Here is a 24,224-nt window from a genome sequence, read left to right as displayed (position 1 = left end):
ATTTTTTGCTGGTGTTCTTGAAATCTCTCAAGGGGCGATGCGTTCGTTCCGCGTCTCCTGGTACTGGATCCGATGAGTATGTCGTGATGACTGTAACTGGGGGTTGACAATATACCTCGATAAGGTGATGGATGGTCGGTCTTTAACTATGACTTTATTGGATCTCTGTTCTCCGCTGGTTGCCAGTAGATTCGTTTTGTTTCCATAGATAGCTGACCAGCCTCAATCTATTCATCACTTGTTCGGGACTGGGATTTTTGTAAAATGTTTGTTTCATGATCAAATATATGAAGGGCTTGGTAGGTAGGGTAATTAATGTGTCTCGTCCCGATCTCAACAATTTCTGTCATGAACTACTATATGAACCCGACAGTTGACCATATCCTTTTCTAAAAGCCACACCTTACTACATACATACTATCTACTCCTTTTCTCGGTTATGAGCAAGCCAACGTATCACTCTCCTCTGGACTGTAATAATTCACAGTAATTCTAACATGTTCCCTTTTTAATGACATATCATATATGTCCAGTAATCTCCTCTGGTCTCGCTCGTGCTTTCGCTGCGTTCTTCGGAGTCTTTATTAATTTGTTTGTATTCAGTCGTAGACTTGTGTGAATATCCCATGGTATCGTTGGGTCGGACGGCCACTACACATGCACCACATGCAAGTCTACTATGCGGCATAACTTGTGAAGTGTAATAGCGATCTGTTTCCCTATAGCAAATGCTGATATGTGGATCACGTGATTACACGTGATAGGCTTTGCCCCCATCGATCTATAAAAATGAACTATAAATGACCACTTGTTCTCCTAGAGCACAGATCAAAATCCAAGCAATTCAAATATATTTAATAGCTATAAAATTGATGAAAGAACGTTTAAGTTTGGATGCCCTACTATGTTAGAGTCTAGACAGGATGGAATCCAAATGCAAATTCTAAGATCGTCAAGTTACTCATCTCCAGCCCTGGTCAGCAGCCAGTTCGAGTGAGGACTAACCTTCCGGCCCCGCGAGTCGAATAACGACTAAGCAGCGGACGACTAAGCGTAACAAACAGCTCTTATGAGAACCTTAGAAAACCGATGCCTATATAATCCAATTCGTGTCTCCGATCTTGTCTCGTCTTCATTGTTACCCGAGAGAACGCCGAAAATACCTTGTACTAGGTTAGGCTATCGAGTATCAAGGACAGATACTAACACAGCTTTGAGCTGTATCATCTTGTAATTCAAGCAGCCAAGTATATTCCCTGTGTTGACCCCGGCCTTTGAACTATCGTTTGGTCCCATGCTAACATCTTCGAGACACGACCGAAGTGCTTGAACCAACCGGCCACGCGAATCAACGACATTGCTACATATCTTTCTCCAAGGTACAATTTCCCTTCAAAAGAGGTATAAGTCAGACAAATTGGTCGGCTGGAGACATTCGCGACAGAAAGACTTGCAACGTTCACGAATGGCATTGTAAGCTAATCGAATGGCTATGCAGACTTTGAAAAACGGAACCTGTAGAAGTGGAGGTAAGTCTTGAAGTGAACGAGGATGGGGTAAGTAATTCTCTCGGCGTTTCTCCCCGTTTGGGTGCGCGCTATCCATCTGTTTTCCCATCAAGCTAACACTTGACGCTCTTCCGCGTTCACCACCTAGCTCGCCCACATCTGCACTAATCCTCCATTCCCATTCGTGCTACCCTCGATAGAAGAGGACATTGAAGCCGGTGCTTTCATTTCGTCCCCTTCCATCAGATTGAATCACAAGCATAAGCGCGACTCTGTGACATCACCACGCACGCAGAGACGTCGGGAGATCAGTGAACCTCCCCTCCCTTGGTACCTCGATCCTTCTTACTATGAAAACAACTCACTGGAATCAACTCCTGCCATCGACGAATCTAGCATGGCTCCTGAGGATGAGATGTCTCGCATGAATCCATCTGGTAAGTCTCTCTATCTCATTCCTTTTTGTGTTTATTCCCAAATATTGGACGAGCCGCTCATTATTCCAAATCTAGGAACCGATCTACCCGAAGAGGTTGAAGACGCTAAGCCTGTTGTGACTCCCAGCCCTCCGGCTCTTCCTGCTGCGATGGCTCCCATGGAGCCCCTCGAGCTGCCTGACAGCAAAGGAAAGACCAGCTTGCGCGTTTGGGAGTCTCACCGACCCTCGAACTTGAACTTTACCATTTATGAAGACCCACCGGACAAGGAGACACCCAAGCCCAGCCCTCTGCAGGAAGGTTTCCACACCGTGGAAGAGGATAAGGAGAACATCTATGTCAGTCGCTCAGACTTTGATAGCTCCTCTGATGAAGAGGAAGATGATGATCACAACTTGGCTTGGAATGAAGCTTCCACCGGCCCTCGCGATGCTTTCGGTCTGCCACTCAACCGCGATATGTCTGATTTCGTCCAACCTCACGATAGCCCATCTCACGAGCGTCACATGCGCCGCGGTCGAGAGATTCTGCGAACCATCTGGGTTGATGAGACACAGGAAACTGAGGAAGAGGATCGTTTTCTGCATGATGGCAGGCTGTCTGATACCCAGATTCGCGAGATTGAGGAAATTGAAGCAAGCTACCAGCGAGGACAACTTAGCAGGGCACGCTCTAGCCGCCACCAGGCTTTGCGCGATGATACTACCGTTCAGGCTCACACAAACTTCAACACTGATGTTCGCCGCGTCCTCCAATTCCAACGACACGAGGGCCGAGGTGTTTCCCCTGAGGTTACCATTATCACCCCCGAGGACAATGTGGACGAGGAGCAGGAGGAACAGGGCCAGTAGTCTGGGGAAGAGTTACTTCTTGATCTGAGATTGTTTGCGATCTAACATTATGATGGCCTCACATGATATCCACTCTATCTTGTGAAAATCTCTAGACTCTAGCCTGTTCGACACAATCTGTTATCTTCGGATTTGTGTTTTTACTTCGAATATGTTTTCAAGATTCACGGCATGTATGACTAGCTTATTGATAGTCGATGAATCTTTTCTATTCTTTTTCAAGCAGAAAATTTATTCTGTGTAAACATTCTTGTAGATCTAAGACACTGTATATCTACAATGGTGGAAAAAGATGTGCCAAATTTAGCAAATTCTGATCCCCACGGGTTATATTCAAAAAAGACAAATAGGAGAGCACGCAAATTTATTTCCAGGGTGCAGGTTACCAGTCACACAGGGTTGGGAATATCCTATATCCCCCACACCAGATGTTAAGGTATGCTCCATCCACTGAGCCACTGAGGTAGGTATATAATACTTATTTAGACAAGGATGACATCTTTTGAAATGTCTTTTGAAATATCTACATATATGTCATTTTACAGGGTAAATCCGGAGAACAAGATAGCCACAGCTGGGAACTTGAAATATTTTATTCTACTTGTGTAGGTTTCCTAGGCTTAATGTGATATTGGCATTCATGTTGACCGGCGAAAAATGGGCGTCGCTTCTGCTATGGTAATTACACTGAGTAGAGCCCTGGAATCTGGAAAATGTCCCCCCACTAAAATGAATACCCATTCCAGCCATAAGCAGTTCATCTCAAATCCACCCTGCGACGCATAATGCCATTGGCCGTATCATCGGGGGGGGTTTTTTTTTGATGGTTTTCGTTTTTCATTCTTTTTTTTTTTGGTCATTCTTTTCTCATCTTCTTGCCCATGCCTGTGAAGACTTTAGTAAGCTAATTCCGTTTCTTAGGAGGCGCAGACCGAGCAGCTTTTCCCTTGGTAGTGCCTTTGGAAGGGCCTTTGGAAGGGCCTTTGGATGTGTCTTTGGATGTGCCTTTGAATGTGCCTTTGGGCGTGACTTCGGGAGCACTTTTGGCTAAGCTGACCCTGTATCCCGTAGTTGGGTCCTCAGTAACTTCACCAAACATCTCAAGTAGTTCTTTGAGCGTGTTTCGGTCCATGAGTACATTCTGACTCATGATCTCGCCGATCTCTTTAGCTTTTCGCTTCTGGATACTATCCATCCATTCGTCAATGGAACTTTTGACTATGAGCATGATACATTCGACATTTCGCTGTTGGCCAAGACGCCAAAGACGAAAGAATGCCTACCATTGCATGGTTAGAACACTGGAGTCTTTAGGTTTTCATTCACCCATGTCCACATACCTGGTCTTGGACAGCCTCATTCCACCATAGATCAACTAGGATGCATTTGTTGGCCACGGACAAATCAAGACCTAGGCCACCCGTTTTGATTGAAGCAATCATAATCTTGGTTTCATCGTCGTCACGGAATCTGTCCAGATGAATTTCTCGTGACCTATTAGCCATTCGACCGGTAATCTGGCGAAATTAGGTATGCGCTGTGGTGATTCATTGTCTTGAAGAACTTACTTGGGAGTATTTCCAGCCCTTCTCTTCACACAAGTAACGCAAAAGCCTGGTGCTGTTGACATACTGTGTGAAAATTACGATTTTGGCTGTGCTGTCTTTTTCAAACCAATCTTTGACTTGAGACGTGATTGCATCAAATTTGGCGCCTGGCATGGTTCTCCCAAATGTCGATATCCAATCCTGTCCTTGGTCAATCTATTCCTCACAGGGAACATCGCCTTCATCAGAGGTTTCGTCTTCCGCCTCGTCTTGGCTTTCATGTTCGCTTTCGTCGTCAAATGGAGTTTGATTTTCATCGTCCAAAAGCCATTCCGAGAAAGTGGGACCAGGATATTTACCCTTTCGACGTTTTTTGGTTTGAGTCTTATTTGCTGGTCTTATCCCTGGTGCGGCCGGTCGCTTTTGCTGGCTCGCCGGTTCAAGAGAAGACTCGGTATTCTCCATTTGAGGTTTATCAAAGTCATCGTAGAGTCCATAGAACGCAGCCTTTTTGATGGGAATTTTGCAAGAGCAGCACGATCGAGCGATACCATCGGTGTTTCCATTTTCGTCCCCCAGTGCATCAAAGCATTCTTCACAATAAAGATGCTGACAGTCCGTGATAATTGCCCTTGTTGGGAGTCCCTCACAGCCAGGACAGAACCAGGTGCGATGATCACCCTCATACCAGCCCCCATTTTTAAAGAGTGCCCCAATTTTATACTTGAACTTGGAAACAAGCTTCGCGCAATTTCCAGCCGGACGTGGTCGAAGATTTTCGCTCTCTGCTCTAGATCGCAGAGGAGCTATAGGCATATTGGTTTGGTATGTCCCTGAAATACAGCATCTGGCAATTTGGCTTGAAGGAGACGGTTTTCCTGGACTCGTTTCATCTTTCACCCAACTCTTTAGCTTTGCATCCAGGCCCTTGTTGAAGTTGCAGACTCGCTTGAGGTAATCTTCTGCGGCAAGTGGATGGATGACTGGTGAACATCTGCAGCTTTAGAATCATCGTCAAAATGCATTTGTTCTGTGTTTTCCGTTGAATAGCTATAGCCACATTAGTAGTGAATTCGATTGATTACAACATCGGAGGGCTTCAAAACTCACTATTGACTTTCGCGATGAATCTCTCTGCGATTGCGGAATAGATTTGTTTTTCGGCTGGATAAAACTCAAGCTTGACTTCCTTGAGATCGAACCTTTTGAGTTCGATAAAGGGTCTTCCCATATAACGGCTTTCGTGGGTCTTGCGGTGAATTATGGCGCGAAGCGTATTGATCAAACGTTTTTTAGCAACTTCCGTCCCCTAGATTGACCGAGTATTGTTAAATATACACTTCTCTGCACTGGAACAAAACAACTTACGTCGCAAAAGTTGTGCATGAAAATGTGGTAAGGATGGCTGTTGGGCACCTCAACAAATGAAAAGAGAGCATAAAGTTCATCAACAGAGCTATTCTTAAAAGTTAGCTTCGATTCCTTTTCGGATTTAGACAACACTTGTACTCACTTGTGCAAAGGTGTTCCGGTTAAAGCCCATTTAAAATTCCCACTCAAAGCACGAACCGCAATCGACGTTCTGGTCGTCCTGTTCCTGATAATGTGCCCTTCTATAGACTTTACTTAGTCTCTGTCTTATTAGGTACCATGTTTCAATCATTATTTCCTTACCATCGAGAATGATTCGGTGCCAGTTGATTTGATGAAAGGCTCCAACTTTCTTATCATATTCACTCTCCCACCACTCTTTGACAGCGGCATCTGTCTTGAGTCCGGTGGGCGCTTTGAGATCAGGATAGGAGGAGGATATCTCCTGGTATGTTGTCACACTAGCCATTGTTAGCTTTACGTTATCTCGGGTTAAAAGGAATACGTACACAATGCCGTGATTTTTTAGATAGTAGGTGAGGTTGTCGGTTTCCAGACGTGCACCAGAGTAATATGCAATAACGCTTCCGGCTGCCCCGGGCTCACAATGTTGCCGAATCTGCGACATCCTGCGACATCAGTGTTAAAGTGTAATGTTTAATATGCCCGAATAAGAGGCCATACCAGGTTTGTATCAAATTTCTGGGGGCAACAATCAGAGTCGGACCTTCGGGCTCAGATGGCACCCTTCGGTTCACAACGCAGGCTAGAAATGTTTAGCTCTGTATTGCCACAGTCACACAGTTTTATTTCGCACCTAGTGCTGACAGCGTCTTGCCAAAGCCCATCACATCGCAGAGTAAGCCGCCATTCGGCTTGCTCGAAGAGGTTTCACGTTTGCACTATATTGCTTAGTAAATTTGAGGTTCGAAGAAAGAAATCCTCACTCACCATCCATGAAGTAGCCAGAATCTACCCTCAAAGTTAGTGCTGCATTTTATAAATGTGAATGTGGAAGTGGACACAAACCTGGTTCACCATGAGGCTCGTTTTCACCCCTCTGACCTTCCATTTGCCTTGTCCGTCTGATTTTGCGGATGGATTGAAAGTCCGTGTTGCTTCATCCAGGACGGATATGTCTGCACGTGCTCCGGCTTTCTCTGAAACTGGGATACTAGCAAGCATCTCTCTAAATGCCTTTTGCTTGTTTTTCTCTGTGGAGACGAACCCAGGCGGTAATGGATCTTTGCCATCTCTGCGACCACCATCATTTTCGAAAATGCTTCGGACTTCTTCCTTTGACAATACCGTGGGTGGACGTCGAACCTTTCCCTCCTTTTCTGTTGGGCCAGATGCTTGCTCCGTTTCAGGCTCGGTTTCATTAGCTTTAGCACGCTTTCGAGCCCCTTCCTTCGAAAGCAGCTGAGCAAGGCCGATTTCTTTGGCCTTTTTGATCCGCAATTTTGATAGTCGTGTACCCGGTGGCTTTACTATAGCAGTCTTTTTCAAGTCTGCCTCAGTCTTCCTTTCGGGCTGAGGCTGTTCTTTCAAGCCAGAAGAAGAAATATTCTCGCTCTCTGTTTCCCCTTCCGATTCCACTTGGACATGCAGGCCACAAAGCTTGTCGTTCTTGACTTTTCTCCTTCGTTCGAGCTCTTCCTCTCTCCGCTTTTCGAACTCAACCTGCTGCTCGATTGAAGGGGATTGCAGGCTTTGGAACCATTTCTGATATTCATTGAATCTAGGCTCATTAGATCATCATCCCCATGAGGCTTTCTTGACACTTACCTTGAAATGCCATCTTCGGCTAGCTCAAGGAACAACTCGCTAGCCTTGGGTGTGATAGAGCGTGAGGAATCATGGTCTTGCACGAACAAACTTTCAACTGGTTGTTCAACTATTTCAATTGGCTTGGTCGCGGCGGCCTTCCGGTGCTGGTAAATGGCCGCCAATAATTCCGCACGCGGCCTTGGTCGTTTTTGGGATGAATCCTCTTCTTCTGTGAGATCAATGATGAAACGGTCTTGAACTCGCTGGGAATTGTTGGACTCCTGTGGCTCCATCTTAATGAATCGTTCATGTTTGATGCCCGGTTCTTGTTTGATTGTCACTGGCTTGAATATTTCCCAGGTTTTGATCGCCTGGCCATTCTCATCAGGAACCTCTTTCTTGATCCGCGGACAATCCAGTCCACCGGAGGTAGATTGATCATTACCCGAGCTTTGTAGTACTGGGTAAATTGGGGGCTTGGACACGTTATACATCTCCTTGGCCGGCCCAAAAGTGAGGTTTCCGTCGCTTACATTGAGCTCGGACTTAGCACTTTCAGGGGCCCTATCATGATAGAGTCGTTTCTCCTTTTCAGACGATTGCATTTTGGGAGTGTCAAGAACGCGGATAAACAAGGACGAGTATATGGAGAGGGTAATTGGAGAAAGAAAAAGTACAAGCGGGGTTGTGGAGAATAGTGCAGCAGTAGGGGATGTGAAGGATGAATGGTGCGAAGGAAGCAAGAATCTTTTATAACCCTCACCCTAGGTAATGAGATTAATTGGAGAACAAAAAATACAAGCATAAGCTGTGCTGTAGAGGACAGTATAGCTAGCAATAAGAACTAAAACAGGAAATATGAAGGATGGATGGTGTGAAGGAGGGGGAATATATAGTATGTACATTGTCCAGGATATCAAAAGGACACCCAGAAAGATGTTGAAGAAAGTATTTAAAAAAGAAATGTGGAAAATAATATCGAAAAAGATATCCAAAAGGACGCCTTCCAACATATTAAATAAGATATCAAACAGGACATCGAGGAAGATGTCCAAAAAGACATTGAATATAAAAAAGGGGATATCAGAGATGTTATACTTCAACTCATAATCTGATTATCTCTACATAATGTAGTTAACATATATAACTTCAAACCTGAGTTGCCTAAAAAGCTGCCACTCAATCGTTCATGAATAGTCATAAACCGAATCAGGCAAGACGTTTATTTGCCAACTTCATCTCTTTTAACATCCTTAATCTTCGCTGTCTTCACTCTACTTAACCAAATCCGAACATCTTGGCGCATATAATTTGCTTTCGAACTATCTCTTCTCGTCTCCTTCATTCTCTAACCATCTTTCTTTTTATTATCTTCCTTGTAAGTTATTCCATCAACATCTATTCCATCTCTGTCAGACTCACAGCATCCATTCCATCACTCAGTATCCTTCTACTCTATACCCAACCCATACCTCCTTGTTCTTCATTTTCTCAACCTTTGCCTCTTATTCCTTCACTCTCTTCGTCACCGGCAACCTTTCTCCATATATGCTAATTGATTCTTCCACCTTTATGATACCCAACCACCATTCTCTCACCGTCCTCTGTCTCCCTCTGTCTCATTTTAACCCATTCAACTCAATTCTTTTCGCGCTTCCGTTCTAAATATCTTCTTCAAATCAGCCTTCAGGACCATATTCATTGCTATATTTGAATCCTTGCTTCATCTCTAAAACAGCTCACTGGGTTCATTTTCCTCATCCTCCATTTTAAGTTCGCACCCATCCAACCTCTCTACCTAACTTTGATCGCTCAATCTTCCAATTTTCTCATTGCAATTCCACCCAAAGGCCCCCAAGCAGAAGCACAAAGAAGAACGGTCCCTGTTTGTGCTTGGGTCTTATCTTGACCTTGTCACTCGATATTACAGCATCATGCCTGATCTATCTTGTGCTTTGAACATGCAAACTCAGTCCAAAATGGATGGACCCACTGAAAACATCACGAATCCAGTTGACGAGGCTCCAAAAGACATCCCAACTCCTATCCATAATTTGAAGACGGAACCAGAGAATCTGGTGAGCAATGTGGAGAAGGAGGCAAGCCTGGAAGTCTGCATCTCAGTTTGCAAGCCAAACCAGGAACTGCACATGGCTTGTCTCGATTCAAAGAATGACCATCGCCATGATGACCTCGAACTGGAATATGTGCCCAAGGTACCTGAGGAAACAATGGTAGATGAATCTAACTCGAAAGAAAGCCTTGATGGTGGCATCCTAGCTTGCAGTCCAAGCCAGGAACTGCGCATAGCAGATTCCGATTCAAAAATAGTTCAGGGCCAGGATTACTTCGACCCAGAGGATTTGCCCAAGTCACCCGACGAGAAATTAGTGGATAAAAAAACTCGAAGGAAAGCCTCGATGATGGGCAGCCTTCTGACGACGAGTTCAAGGCCTCCGACGACCAGACATCAAGTGATTCCGAGACTTCGGACCCTTCTTCTGACAATGATAGCGACTTTGAGCCAATGGAGTATTCTCCCAAGCCAGCAAGGGCAGCACGGTCAAAGAAACGCGCCAAGGGGAACAAGGCGACGACCACATCGACCCTAGAAGAGAAAGTCAAGAGCTTGATGACCAGCAATATTCTCAGTGTTGCGAAGGAAAATGCTAGCAATTTTGAGCAGGCTATCCCAGTGTCGCAAAAAAAGGACAAGGCAAAGGCACTCGCGGAGGAAGTTGCAAAGCTCCCAATTGATGACCAGCCACAGGCCAGAAAAGATGCAACGGCGTTGATTGAGGATTCAAAGAAGTTCAACCCCTCGGCGTCAATTGTCAACATGGACTGGAAGGTTAGAGGTCTTACAACCCTTTTGAAGCACCATCAGGTTCGAAATCTATCAAGCCCAACTTTTGATATGTGACTAACCATTGAAAAAGCTCAAAGCCGCTGCGTGGATGGTAAGCTTTATACTCCAGGTTTTATGGTATCATATTTAGCTGATCTGCATAGCGTGTTCGGGAAAGTTCGAAAGAGGAGCCAAATGGAGGCTTACTCTGCGACGAGATGGGTCTTGGGAAAACCCTTACAGTTCTCAGTAAGAACAAAGAATTTACACTCATATTGTCAGAAAGCTCACCCTTTTTCGCAAGCAACTATCGCGCATGAGAAGTTCTCAGGTCGTTCAAAGGCCCCGACACTGATCATTGCTCCGAGAAGTTTGATTACACAGTGGTATGTCTCATCCCTCGACTCCAAAATAAGAGGTGTGTTTTAACTCGAATGTTATAGGATCGACCAAATCTCTGTGCATTGCGTGGAAAAGATAAGCAAAGGGGTTCTTCAGTATTACGCTGGTTCACGAATAGGCGCGAATGATATTGCGAAAGCGATGCAAAAAAACCTCATTGTGTAAGCTAACATTTAAAGCCAGTCACTGTCTCATGTTCACTGACCTTTTAGTATCACCACATATGACGAAGTCTGCAGTTCACATCCGAAGTTGAAGCCCCCGGTAGACCTCAAGTCTACTGAAGAGCTTGAGGCTTGGAGAGAAATGGAATACGATCGCAGAGCTGGACCTTTTCACAAGGTTGAGTGGCGCCGGATTATTCTTGACGGTATGCCCATGACATGGCATTGCTATAAACACATACATGGCTGTTGGTACTAATTCCGCTTTGTAGAAGCTCATTCGATCAAGAACAAAGATTGCGCGACCTCTATCGCTGTCCGAGCCTTGAAGGGCAAATTCAAATGGGTTATGAGCGGAACACCTTTGCACAAGTAAGCAGCTTTGAAATGACCGGAATTCTTCGTACTGACTATATATTCTAGCGGCGTTGAAGAACTTTACCCGTACTTGCATTTCATCTACACATCAGAAAGAATGGAATACGAGACCTTCATGAGAAAATTCTCCAATGTTAGTCGCGTGTGGCCTTTATTTTAAAATCCAAAACTAACCTCTCAGGGATTGGATCACATTCTCGAGACCGTACTGCATCGCAGTACATACAGTACCTGGATACTTGGCAAGCCAATCGTCACGCTTCCGGGCATTCACAACCGAGTCATGGAGGTCGAACTGTGCTCAGCTGAACAGCTTCTTTACAGGGAAATTCAGGAGCTTGGTATTGCAATGATCAATGGTAGGTCTGGCAATACCAGTGAGGAAGAAACTAAGCACTAACCCTGTCTATCAGGCTTGGCCGACACAAAGCACAAGCAATGCAAATGCATCTTGGCAGTGATAACAATGCTGAGAATGTTTGTGAGCCACCCGCTCCTCACCCAAAAGTTCCTCGAGACCGTGCTCAATCGACGTGTCGTTGAAGAGCTCAAAGCCATGGCACAAGAAGGTGTGGCCAAGACCCCATCAACAGTCATCATCAACTCGATTCTCGAACTTGGAGATAGGATTGCTCTCCGACCAAAGCCTCCAGGAGATTTTGATGATCTTCTTGGTATATACAACAAATTAATCGTGGACATCCGTCAAGAAGAGGGATCTTTTGCCGAATTTCTCCGCAGGAAATGCCCTCGTTGCGAGGAACTCGTATCAGGAAAGAAGGCATTTGTGGTCACATCCTGTGAACACGTTTATTGCAAAGGTTGCTTTGATGAACTTCCCGACCAAGATGGAAAAACTGAGGCTGTCACCCGCATCTGCAGCAAATGTACCAAACCCATCGAAGAGGCCGGATACTCCGAGAAAGAGATTGAGAAATTCGGCAAAGACAACGATATCAAGGTTATGATTTCTTCACTAAAGACTGGCGGCGTTGGTCTCAATTTGACTATGGCAAACAAGTGCATCCTCGTGGATCCTTGGTGGAATGAAGCTGTTCAAGACCAGGTAAGAGAGTCGAGATCCAGATCTCAGAAGGAATAAAAGGCCATTGGCAGGCTAACCATAAATTGTTAGGCGTACTGTCGTCTATACCGCATTGGACAACCGCGCTCAGTTGAGTACGTCCAAATTGTAGCCAAGGCATCCATTGACAGATGGATGATCAGTCTACAGGAAGAAAAGTCCCAGAACATTCGCCAGGTGCTTAGTACAGACTCGCTCAAGGAGATACTGGGTCTCTCCGGGGATATCCGCGAGGAGCCAAATGGTGGATTTTCGATCATCTCTAGCAAAGGAAACAAGTATGTCCATTCATGGGCACAGTTCGTTGAATCAGGAATTATTGAAGAGGTGGATCCTTCGGAAGAAGCGTAGGTGGACAGGGATGGACTGGGAAAGAACAGGGAAAGCGTGCAGAACAATGGATTTGACCGGTGGCTTGATTCAGTTGCGAAGGGTATTTATTCTTATGGTTGTACTGCCCAGATGATTTTCCTGGGAGACATCTACACTCATTTTACGAAAAGCGACGCTCTTTTTTAGTCAATGGTCTGCATAGAGCATAATATCGCACTAGATTAGACGAGACTTGGAATTTTAGAATAAAACTTATAGTATAGATAGAGTAAGGAACTAAGTACGTGGGACAGAAAGATAAAAGAAGAAAAAAATCATCCATATCATTCACAACGCAAATCAAAAGTGGCCGGGTGAATATAATACAATAAATACTCCAAAAGAATCATCAAGCATGGTCAAGATTTCCAATTTCATGGTCAAGATCCTCGCATAACATCATCGACATGAGGCGGGAACAAACACCACCAATTGATTACTTTAAAAGATTATAGAAAAGAGAAGCGAAAGGCCCGGAAGGTGTGTAAGTTCCAGACTAATCGTAGATGGACAAAACAAAAAACAAAAAAAAAAAAAACAAAATGCCCAGGTTGGAGCCAGCCAGTCACTTGGACTAGCCGGCTGGGTATCACAGTAGACCAAAAGAAACCGGGTCGGCAATGACATGTCTGTATACAGGGTATATAGACAGAATACATTCGCCGGCCGGTGAGACATAGAGTTGACTAGACACTCGAACGAGAACTAGGTCGAGGTCAAGCGTGTAAAGAGAAAGGAAATTTAGTAGGCAATCTTCTCTTCGTAGATGGGAGGCTCGCCCTTCTCCTCGTTCCATTGGATCTTGCAGTTCTCGTCAAGATAAGCATCCTCATCGGTGATGGGGATAACGCGCGAGGTGTGTGCGACTTCCTGGGAGCTGACGCCGAGCGGATCGCGGGGAATCCAAAGAAGGGGGGCTGCGAGTTAACGGCTGGGTGGCAGTAGGCATCACGCTCAGCCTCAGCGGGGTAAACGACGATGTCTGCGGCACTGGGGACCAGCTTGCGCATCTCGTGGTAGTTGCTATACAGGTCCGGGCGCAGGAACTTGGTAATAATATTTGGCTTGGGCGCTGGCAATGAGGTCTCGGTGAGACCTTTTTCGGCAGAGTCCACGTTTCCGAGGCCGCTGTCGCGAGGGGCTGAGGTAGAGTCACTGGGGCTGGTCTGATCGTCGGACTTGGACTTTTCGTTCAAGATAGCGACGTTGGCCCTCTCAGCGGCGAGTAGATTCTCCTCCTCTGCCTCAAGGTTCTTGGGCAAGTAGTTGAGGAGGGGCTCCATGGCACTGTTCATCGCAAGGTGGTACAGGATGACAAAGATCAGGAAGATGATCATCAGGATCAGAGGACCGAGAGCCATCCTATTGGCACCGGAGCCCATGGCGAACAGACCAATCAGACAAACCATGGAAAGGTAGCAGCCGACAGTGAGATGTTGCAGACCACGGGTGTAACACCTACCCTGGGTGTCGATGGTTGCGTTCGACACGTACAGCATGTTGTAGCGGTAGGCGAAATAGAACAGGTAGAGACCAATGGTACCAAAGCCCATGACAAGCGGCGCAATGCAAGAGTAAACGATTGCTATTGACAAAAGTTAGTATCAAAATCAAAATAAATCGCTCATGGGGGTTTTTCAACATACCGACAACAGTCAGCAATGTGAAGGATGGGTAGACCGTGCCCCATCCGAGACCAGCCAAGCTTGACCAACGAGTATATATTTTGCGAGGGGTGCTATCCAGCAACCGACCCAAGACCTTGCCGAGGATCAGACCGGTGATTTGGAGAAGAGCGCCGGCGCTGAAAGACAACCCCTGGAGAACGATGTAGGAGATGTAAAAGTTGGACGCTTTAGGGATTTTCTCGGCCAGCAGCGAGGCAGCTGAGGCGGGGTTGTTAATAATAGCGGTCACGACACTAGTTGCCGCTGAGGCAATGGTAACCACGAGGAAAACCTGAACGATTTGGAAAGCGAAGAACCAGTTTTGGACGGTAAGTTCAACAGCGGCGAGAGAAGGATCACCTCCCAACTTAGCCATTAGGCGAAGGATGATAGGTACCAGTGCCATAAGGACAGCCATCATAATAGTGGGCAAAAGACCTGTAATGACACCCTTAATCCATGAGGGAACACTGTCGATGAACTTCAGGAAAGGAACCATGTTGGTCAAAGAGTCAATATTGGAAATCGCACCAACAACTGCAGTAGGGATGGCCCAGAAGATGATCATAGCACAAACAAAGGCAACGGTAGCAGTGTGGCGACCGAGGCGTTCCCACCACTTGATGCGGAGGTTGGACCAGATAACCTGAGTAGGGTCCAAACCAATGTAGCGAGGGCTCATGTGCAGGGGAAGGTTATGGGCGACGGACTGGTAGGAAGACTGGGCATCGGCCTGGTGGTAGAACTCGACAAAGACCGAGGAGACCAGCTTGGTTTCACCGGCACGGTGCTTAGCCTGCAATTCCTCGATTTCGGGAGAGAGACGCTCGATTTCCGAACGAGCCCAATTGATAGTGTCGACCTTCTCACCAATAAGCATCTTCAGGCGGTGGGTGGGACGGTCTTTAGCCTCCACCCAACGAGCAGCGACGGAGCCAGACTCATCATCAAACTGACCATCGCCAATCTCGATCTCTGGGTTCTCGGTGGAGCCCTGCTTCTTGAGAGCCTTGTTGCGCGCCTTGTTCGCCAGCATAATGAGCTTGGTCTCGGCACCCTCGAGCTTCATCGCAGCAGAATCACGTTCCTTGACCTTATCCTCGAGTTCCTTGGTATCAGTGGCAATCCAGACATTCTTGACCTTCTCGCGGCCGAACATGGTACGAAGCTTGTCCTTGTTCAGGAGGTCCTGGGTAACGGCGGTGAACAAAACGGTGCGAGATGAGATTCGGCTAGCGTAGGCGGGCGAGTAAAGGTACGCCTGGCGTAGGTTAATATAGAATAGATGCTCCCGGGTCACCGTGAAAAAGATAAAGGCGATAAAGATCCAGGCAATGAAGCAATGCGCGTAGTATCGTCCGTATTGAGATTCGTGAATATTTGAAATGGTCACCTGGTTCAGTTGAATCTGTCTACCACCACCTGTGGCATTGACGGGCCACAAGATAGGGAAAGTGATACAGCAACCCACAAACAGAATCATGGAGCACAATTTCAGGAAACGAAGCATGAGATAGGCATCCATTGAGTGGTGCTGCAGAACGTAGGTGTCGGGAAGCTGATACATGGCCTTGATCCAATTCCAGGGTCCAGTCGGAGAAGCGGGGGTGCGCTGCCAGGGACGGAGATATCCAATATAGGTTCGAGGCATGTACATTCTGCGATTGCTCCCGCGCAGGATGATGAATAGACACACCATCACAGCAAAGGAGATGAGGGCGGGGATCAGGACAGTGAGCAGGGAAGAGAGCGACGGCGAGTTGTCCTCCTCGGAGATCTAAATCGGTATTAGTAAACAACCAACTACACAGATGTGTAGAGCTTACCTCATCCCTGGCACCCAGCCAGTGAACGGCATCGTTAGCCATCGTTGTGGTATTTGCGATGGTATATTCAAATGTCCAAATCACGATACAAATGCATATGTGAAGTGTTGAGGGGAAGGGGAAGGGAAGTTAAGTCTTCCCCGAATGTCTGTGAGAAGAGGGAAAAAAGAAAAGAAAAGAAAAGATTAAGAAAAAACAAAAAAAGAGAAAGCTTAAAGTTTAGTAAAGAGACCCATGGGACAACAGCGAGAAGAGGGGCTAGGATCTGCGATCTGGCGACGTAATTGGAGTATCTTTAGATTACATTTTTCGTGTTATTTGGATAAATTTCCGATTTTGGGATTTTCTAATTTTCAATTTATTTTTCTTTTTTCTGCTGAACTTAATATGATATCTAGCGTTAGGCAATCCATGGGTGGCAAGTATAAGTGGGGGGCTTTTCCAGTCTTTCTCTCGCAATGGTCCAGATTCGAACCAAAGATCCAATTCTTCCTCGCCTTCAATGACCCTCTTTTCTTTTGAAATCACATGGGACGATGCTTTTTGTTTTTTTCTCCAGCCTTTCCGACTCGGAGATGTCCGCCACACATCCCCAGCCACATCTTCGAACATGAGCTCCTTCACCCCATGACGATCATGACGCTTACCTGGGCATTTAACAGGGATGTTAATTAACCGTGCAAGGGATACTGTGAGACAAAAAAAAAAAACTTCAAAATATTCCGTGCTCTGTACGAAAGTACTCCGTACTCCGTACAGAATCCTCGCAAATATTCGGCCCTTAGGGAATCCAGGGGTATATATGTATATTGTGTCTCCACAGGTCAGAGTCCCAGTCTGGAAGGACACAAGTTTGTATTGCTTATTTTTATTTTACGAAATACGGAGTACTTCTTGCTTTGTTTTCCGATCAACATGATTGCGGTTGCATACTAATTCCCAGTCATGAGGCGATCAAATGATAATCTCATGAGTTGTAACCCAATAACTCCTGTAGATCGGGATTTTTTTTTGGCCACCGAATAGGCGCTAAAGCGTAGCTAGTTGCACTATTGACCAGGATCCGTGTGTTCGGTGGGTCCAGATTTGCATGAAACCCCCTTTGCGAGTCAAATCAGTGCGGAATATGTATCCATATAGAAGTGTAGGTAAAGTTAGCGAGCAAAAATGAGTTGACGCTTTTACTTGAACTTCAGCTGCGCCCCCAGATAAAGGCATTTACTAAAATAAGACTAATACTAATAATAATATATTCCAGAGGGGGGGAAAATTCATTTTCATGTAAAGGTTAGGGTCTATCCTAGCACCGACGATCTACTACAACATACCTACAACATTCGTATACATGTTAAGAGTCAGCAAATTACTGTATGGATCTGATCTCATAAGTGGAGGTGTGACGCGGTACGGGTAATCTGGTCGGTTTTGCTGTGGAGATACTTCGGCGTTACGTAGTGCTACTCAAATGGAGATTTGCCAAGTGTTGTGGCAAAGGATGTTTTCTATTTTTCTTTTATATTGTATAGTACTATGTACAGAGTATATAAAGTATACAAAGTATGCAAAGAATCCATATCAAATGGTCTGAAAATATGGAAAAAAATATATATATAAAAGGCAGCCCTGGAACTTCCCCCTTTGTCTTCTCCACTGGGAATGACTAGACTTATCCTGGTACTCGGGTCCAGCGCTGCCAAGACATTCCACTCGTGCCTGAATTTTGTGTGTCGATACCTTACTCCGTATTTATATTCCTGTATAGACTACGGAGTACAGAGTAGATGTGTTGAATTAAAATAATAAAATATGTCATTGAGAACTATGTGGACTTTGTCGAAGATCTTCTTCAAATGCGGTGACTCCACGGATAGGTGTCTGAAAAGATAAGAAACTCATGAGAATCTCATTGAACTGGAACTGGAGATCCGGCCGTAGCTGTTTGTGCGCCTTGAGTAGCTCACCAGTGGACCATGCACGTTCAGGGTCTTGTAAATCGGAATCATATCCTTCCTCCAACAGTAACCACAAAAGGGTTTCACAAGCTGGATCCCGATCGAGATGGTGCTGTTTTACCGTGGTACACAAAAACTGAAGGAACCGGTCGGTTTTATCTGGGGACTCATTGAAAGTCCACAGTGCAGCCGTAATATAAATGAGTGAAGCCGTTTGGCTGACCTCTTGGGTATGCGCATCGCGAACCACATATACACGTGACGCATGCGGCACTTGGGAGGGCCGGGGTCCACTAGACAGTAAGGAAAATAGAGGACTTTCCATCTGGAAAGCCTTGAGCCTATGGGGTGCTTGGAGGAGGTAGTCGGGGGAGCTGTGTTGCCGCATGAGATCTTCAGCTCCGCGGAGAAAACTGACCAGCCATTGCTGCTCGACCAAACCGATCCAGGAGCCTTCTGGGGTCATAAGATATCGGACGTAGTGAAGGAACACTTCCACCGGTCTGTTGGTTCCTGTTCGCGGTCGCATGACCTGGACCGCGCGGTCAACATATACCTGGGCCAGTTGCTTGTTCCCAAAGCGCCCTTCGTGCAAGGCCATTCCACTCAAGGCCATTGTCAGATCATCCGCTCTGATCAATGCCGATCCTGAGCTAACATCATCGATGAGTTTCACGGCTTGACCAACATGACGCTGAATGTCGCTGCTATCGGGCATGTTGTACAGCTGCGCTTTCCACCGCGCACAGTATGACAGGACTACTGCTTTGAATGAAAGAGGGTTTCCCATAGCCGTGCGGAAAATCTGGTTCTTCACATGAAGGTTCTGTCCAGACCAGTACATCAACTTATCCCTCCAATAGTCAGCCAATTGAATATCGCTGTTGTCATATTGCATTGGCAGACTCGCAAACGGATCCCTTCGCGAAGCATCGAGTATCGTGATTGGCGAGCCAATGTATGGTAGTGTAGAAGTATAAGGTTGTGATCTCATATTTGAGAATCTAATTTGAAGCTGTAGCACAACATAGTGTTAGCACCTAGATCCAACATCCTTTGCAACTAAGCCTACACCTAGAGATTGTCTAGCTTTGGCTGTGACCTAGATACTTGACTAGAGGAAAGTGATTCCCGTACCGAAGTTTCTCCGCTGGGGAAGTTTTGCGCAGCTGTCGAGGGTGACCCCAGTCGAGTCTCTTCGACAGTTCCTGTCTCTTTCTTTGCCGGATATGAGGTGTGGTCTGGTATTTGCTCTGTCGAGAGTGTGCCCGACATTTTGCGCTGTTTCTTTTTTTCTTGTACATGGTGGCGCATAACATGAGCACGTTTTTCTTTGGATGACGAATTCTGATCAACAAAGTAGAAGTGTTGATTCTTGGGAGATTTGTTCTTTGATTCGGCGGCGCGTCGTCGCCTTCCGGGTTTGGTGGTTTGAGGCCCATGGCCCGAGGCAGATGGTACTACGAGGAAGCTTTAGCTAATGTGTTCATGCAACTTAAGAGCCCTGGAGGTTGTCCGATAAAGGCAGGAAGGGGCATACCCGATGCATCCGTGTCAGGCGGGCCCGACGGCGGGATAGCGCTTGGCCTGGTTAGTGTCGATACTAACCGTCGTTCGTTCTCAGACATGTCGAGCTGCGGAAACATAGATTTCCTTTGTCGACACAATAAAGCAGTCAAAACTGCATAGCCAACCGATGGTCACCAAGATTCCTCCAGCCAAGGACTCGGGATTTGGAAGAAACCATCGCAAGACACACAAGTCCTATGTCATGAACAGTGTCAGAAACTCAGGAAGGAGATGCCCGGAAGAAAAGATGTCAAAGAAAGCATACCTGCACGGAATATTTCAACTTACGAAGCAATACAACGCGAGGGAAATCTAATTCCCAGCGAGGGAATAATGGGATGGTTTCAGATGGTCGAGTGCGGGCACCCCGGGGGAGGAGGAGAAGCCTTATATAAGCGCCAAGTATCAACCATTTACCAAATGGGATACACCGGCCCCGGCGCAATTTAATTAATTTGCCTATACGGAGTAAGCATACATAGGTATGTCCGAACAAGCATAAACATACTTTATTGACCTGTTCGCTGTCCTTGAGGTGGTATTGCTTCCTATCTCCGTCAACTTGTGATATAATTAGGACTTCCTAACTTTTACCGTGTACATACTGCGTAGAAAGATGCATGATTTTGAATATCTTGTTTATAAATATACTCCATACGGTGTGCTTAAAATAACGTCGCATTTACATCTGTATGGAGGTGTATATGTACTTCATTTTAGTTATATATTACGTTGTACTCCGGACTGTAAAGTAGTATCCAGGATTTGGGATATATCAAATCACAAGACCCCTTTTCACTCGCCAATAAGTGACAAATAAGGATATAAGACCCGGAGCTCCCTCAGCCAGAAGCCCGCTTAGAATTTACAGCTCTTAATATTAGGATTGACAAATAATTCAGGTCAAAGGGGCCAAACTGACCAAATATGCAATTTTCAAGTATATGTTACCTTGTTCGTTCTTTGATCGTAGGCTTGTATGTTATAAGATGAACATGTACGGAGTATCGGGATTTAAAATCCAAAAGCCAAGCCACAACCTCGGGAAACCCGGGGACTAACATTTGTGTGCCTCGTATGAACGATAGTGGGGGCGCTAAGGAGAACGCTCAATGTTATTTGCAGTGAAGATGAAGGGGACCTACAACCTATACGGGTTAGCCTAGATAATTACATAAGTAAACCACTTAACGCGTCGTTACAGGATCAACTGTTTTTCCGAATACGCGTTCGCGTCGCGCTTTAGTTGCCCAAGGAGACCCGCGAAGGAGACCCACGAAAAACTAAGATAGCAAATTGAGACTACAGATATCATCTCTCCACATTTCCTTTTTTACCCCCCCCCTCTCAAGACGTGTGAGAGCTTAATACCCTTTTTTTTTTGCACTGGCCATTTTTAGGCCATTAGCTCTTCACCATGTCTTCCCTTTTCGATGCCGTGATTCAGTCCGAGTTGGGCTCTGCGCCTTCTCGTGAGAACCTCCGATCCGACAATCTGCCCAGTTCCCGACGCTCAGAGAGCAATGGCCCTATGAGTGATATGAATGCCTTCCCAGATGACCAAGTCGTCGGAGGGGGAAGCTCAGCAGTCAGTCGTATGCGGAATCCATATGCTCCTGGCCCCCCGCCGGTGGTCGATGAGGCGGCAGAGAAAGTTCAACAGGCATTTGAAGAGCTACTTGAGTCATACATCGATGAACCCTCGTCTTCTGCGCCTCCCTCATCAGGGGAGTTTCTTAGTGACAAGTATTATATCGCTCAGATCAAGGGGATGAAAAAATTCGAGCTCTCGACTCTCTACGTTGATTTCACACACATCCATAATCCCGTCTTGGCAGATGCGATTGCCGGCCAATACTATCGATTCCAACCTTTCCTCACTAAGGGACTGCACAATCTCATCGCCAAGTACGAACCAGAATACTTCGTCTCTCACCGAATGACTGCCAGCGCCTCTTCACGAGCCAGTACCTCAGTTGCCTCGGCATATGCGGGCGTTTCAGATAACCCCGACCTCGAGCGTCAAATCCGCGAGAAGACTCGTCACCAGCAAACGGACAAATTGTTTGCCCTTGCATTTTACAACCTACCTTTGGTTTCCAGACTGCGACAACTTCGGACAAATCAGATCGGAAAATTACTTTCTGTCTCTGGAACTGTGACGAGGACTTCAGAGGTCAGACCAGAATTGTCGCTAGGAACTTTTATCTGCGAAGGTTGCAAGACGGTCGTCCCGAATGTTGAGCAGACTTTCAAATATACGGAGCCAACGGAGTGCCCCAATAATACGTGCGGCAACCGCGTGGGATGGCGCTTAGATATCGGAAAGAGTACATTTGTCGATTGGCAAAAAGTCAAGCTCCAGGAATCGTCACACGAAATCCCGACTGGTAGTATGCCACGCACAATGGATGTCATCTTGCGTGGTGAGATGGTTGATCGCGCCAAAGCTGGTGAACGCTGTGTCTTTACGGGCACCTTGATTGTCGTTCCTGATGTCAGTCAGTTGGGTCTTCCTGGTGTGCGCCCTGAAGCTGTCCGCGATAACAATTCCTTCCGGGGTAACGAGGCCGGTGGTAGCGGAATCTCTGGATTGAAGGCTCTGGGTGTGCGTGATCTGACTTACAGACTGGCCTTCCTTTCTTGCATGGTTACTCCAGACACAACGACTCCTGGCCAGAAGCCGGAGCAGCAGCTTAGTGGCCAGTCAAATAATATCCTGGCTTCCTTGAATCAAAATCAGGAGGATGATCTTGGAGATGAATCGGCCCAAGAAGCTTTCTTACAAAGTCTTACCCCGGCCGAAGTCCAGGATCTCAAGCGACTGGTGCACTCCGAATATATTTACGCCCGGCTTGTGGACTCGATTGCCCCCATGATCTGGGGTCATCGCCAGATCAAGAAGGGTCTGCTTTTGCAGTTGATTGGTGGTGTTGGCAAGTCGACATCGATTGAGAGCATGAAGCTTCGTGGTGATATCAACATCTGTATTGTTGGCGATCCGTCGACCAGTAAGAGTCAGTTCTTAAAGTAAGTTTTGACAACTCATACACATAGACATTACTTACTGACAGTGCTTCTCAGATACGTCTGCTCATTACACCCTCGTGCAGTATACACCAGTGGTAAAGCCTCTTCTGCAGCTGGTTTGACTGCCTCGGTGGTGAAGGATCCCGAGACAGGCGAGTTCACCATTGAAGCCGGTGCACTGATGCTTGCGGTATGTTCCAAACTTGGCTCCGATTCAGAGCATGGGCTCAGTACTGATATCTTTCCCTTAGAACGGTGGTGGTATTTGTGCTATTGACGAGTTCGACAAAATGGATATCGCCGATCAGGTCGCTATTCACGAAGCCATGGAACAGCAGACTATCTCCATTGCCAAAGCCGGTATTCATACTACTCTCAATGCCCGCGCATCCATTCTCGCTGCTGCCAACCCCGTTAACGGTCGCTACGACCCGAAGCAAACCCTTCGGAACAATTTGAACTTCAGCGCTCCCATTATGAGTCGTTTCGATGTCTTCTTTGTTATCCGTGATGATCCAAAGGAGTCGGTTGACCGCAGTTTAGCTGAACACATCGTCAACGTACACATGAACCGCGACGAGGCTGTTGAGCCTGAGCTGAGCACTGAACAACTGCAGCGCTACATCCGGTTCGCACGCACATTCCGCCCCGTCTTCACTGACGAGGCGAAAACACTGTTGGTTGAGAAATACAAGGAGCTACGCGCCAACGACGCCCAGGGAGGTGTTGGCCGCTCTTCATACCGTATCACCGTTCGTCAGCTGGAATCTTTGATCCGTTTGTCTGAAGCTGTCGCCAAGGCCAACTGTGTCGAGGAGGTCATTCCCAAGTTCGTCATTGAGGCATACGATCTTCTGCGCCAGAGTATCGTAACTGTTGAGAAAGACGATGTCGAGATTGAAGATGACGATATGCCTACTCACACCACTCACGTCGACGAAGATCATGAAATGGGCGATGGCGACAACGAGGGTGACAGCCCTATGCGCGATGTTGCAGAGCCTGTTCAAGCTCCTGCCCAGCCAGAACGCCAGAAGACCAAGATCACCTATGACAAGTACGCCAAGATCCTGAACCAGATCGTCAGGCGGGTACACGAGGACGAGGTGAACTCGGGTGAAGGTGTCGAACAAGAAGATCTTGTACTCTGGTACTTGGAGCAAATTGAGGGTGAACTCAACACCCAAGAAGATTACGAGCGCGAGCGCGAGTTGGCAGGCAAGGTCTTGAAACGCATGGTCAAGGTTAGTCGCTCTTTGATATGGCAATATCTGTAAATTTCTACCAAGCGCATATCACTGACAAACTCATTCTGTAGGACAAAATGCTGCTGCGTATCTCTGGGTCCGGCCTCACAGATAGCAATGACAGTGACGCCCAGCAAAATGATGGAAAGGTCCTTTTCGTCTTGCATCCGGATTGTGCATTTGAGGAGATGTGAGACGAGA

At 46.5% G+C, this 24,224-nt stretch overlaps 6 protein-coding genes across 6 annotated transcripts; 3 read left to right on the top strand and 3 right to left on the bottom strand.

Annotated features, from left to right (window-relative positions):
* Positions 1-1,551: 1,551 nt before the first annotated feature.
* On the top strand, positions 1,552-2,796 carry N7479_010255 (uncharacterized protein; the record flags this gene model as incomplete). The annotated part of the gene is made up of 3 exons (XM_057257946.1): positions 1,552-1,556; positions 1,755-1,945; positions 2,021-2,796. 3 exons carry the CDS (start codon positions 1,552-1,554, stop codon positions 2,794-2,796), a joined length of 972 nt encoding a protein of 323 aa, XP_057105404.1.
* Positions 2,797-3,700: 904 nt separating this feature from the next.
* On the bottom strand, positions 3,701-8,089 carry N7479_010254 (putative SNF2 family helicase; the record flags this gene model as incomplete). Its single annotated transcript, XM_057257945.1, has 14 exons — positions 3,701-4,075; positions 4,137-4,313; positions 4,365-4,510; positions 4,571-5,326; positions 5,454-5,652; positions 5,712-5,799; positions 5,857-5,956; positions 6,018-6,175; positions 6,224-6,343; positions 6,399-6,480; positions 6,532-6,616; positions 6,666-6,686; positions 6,744-7,455; positions 7,503-8,089. The coding sequence occupies 14 exons, from the start codon at positions 8,087-8,089 to the stop codon at positions 3,701-3,703; spliced, it is 3,606 nt and encodes a 1,201-aa protein (XP_057105403.1).
* A 1,245-nt stretch (positions 8,090-9,334) lies between these two features.
* Positions 9,335-12,711, top strand: N7479_010253 (DEAD/DEAH box helicase; the record flags this gene model as incomplete). Its single annotated transcript, XM_057257944.1, has 13 exons — positions 9,335-9,718; positions 9,827-9,874; positions 9,895-10,335; positions 10,424-10,444; positions 10,497-10,581; positions 10,637-10,718; positions 10,776-10,895; positions 10,947-11,104; positions 11,171-11,270; positions 11,322-11,409; positions 11,458-11,635; positions 11,690-12,342; positions 12,412-12,711. Coding segments are annotated over 13 exons (2,658 nt in total), but the record flags the coding sequence as incomplete, so codon positions are not given.
* Positions 12,712-13,473: 762 nt separating this feature from the next.
* On the bottom strand, positions 13,474-16,267 carry N7479_010252 (uncharacterized protein; the record flags this gene model as incomplete). Its single annotated transcript, XM_057257943.1, has 4 exons — positions 13,474-13,602; positions 13,662-14,317; positions 14,379-16,176; positions 16,226-16,267. 4 exons carry the CDS (start codon positions 16,265-16,267, stop codon positions 13,474-13,476), a joined length of 2,625 nt encoding a protein of 874 aa, XP_057105401.1.
* A 1,767-nt stretch (positions 16,268-18,034) lies between these two features.
* N7479_010251 (uncharacterized protein) lies at positions 18,035-19,823 on the bottom strand (the record flags this gene model as incomplete). The annotated part of the gene is made up of 3 exons (XM_057257942.1): positions 18,035-19,192; positions 19,315-19,637; positions 19,718-19,823. The coding sequence occupies 3 exons, from the start codon at positions 19,821-19,823 to the stop codon at positions 18,035-18,037; spliced, it is 1,587 nt and encodes a 528-aa protein (XP_057105400.1).
* Positions 19,824-21,163: 1,340 nt separating this feature from the next.
* N7479_010250 (MCM DNA helicase complex subunit MCM6) lies at positions 21,164-24,217 on the top strand (the record flags this gene model as incomplete). The annotated part of the gene is made up of 4 exons (XM_057257941.1): positions 21,164-22,776; positions 22,831-22,966; positions 23,028-24,020; positions 24,095-24,217. 4 exons carry the CDS (start codon positions 21,164-21,166, stop codon positions 24,215-24,217), a joined length of 2,865 nt encoding a protein of 954 aa, XP_057105399.1.
* Positions 24,218-24,224: the final 7 nt, after the last annotated feature.

The sequence above is a fragment of the Penicillium vulpinum genome (assembly GCF_028829585.1).
Source record: "Penicillium vulpinum strain IBT 29486 chromosome Unknown utg000004l_segment0_segment0, whole genome shotgun sequence".
NCBI classification, from domain to species: Eukaryota; Fungi; Ascomycota; class Eurotiomycetes; order Eurotiales; family Aspergillaceae; genus Penicillium; species Penicillium vulpinum.
This window is presented reverse-complemented; position numbering and strand designations above follow the sequence as displayed.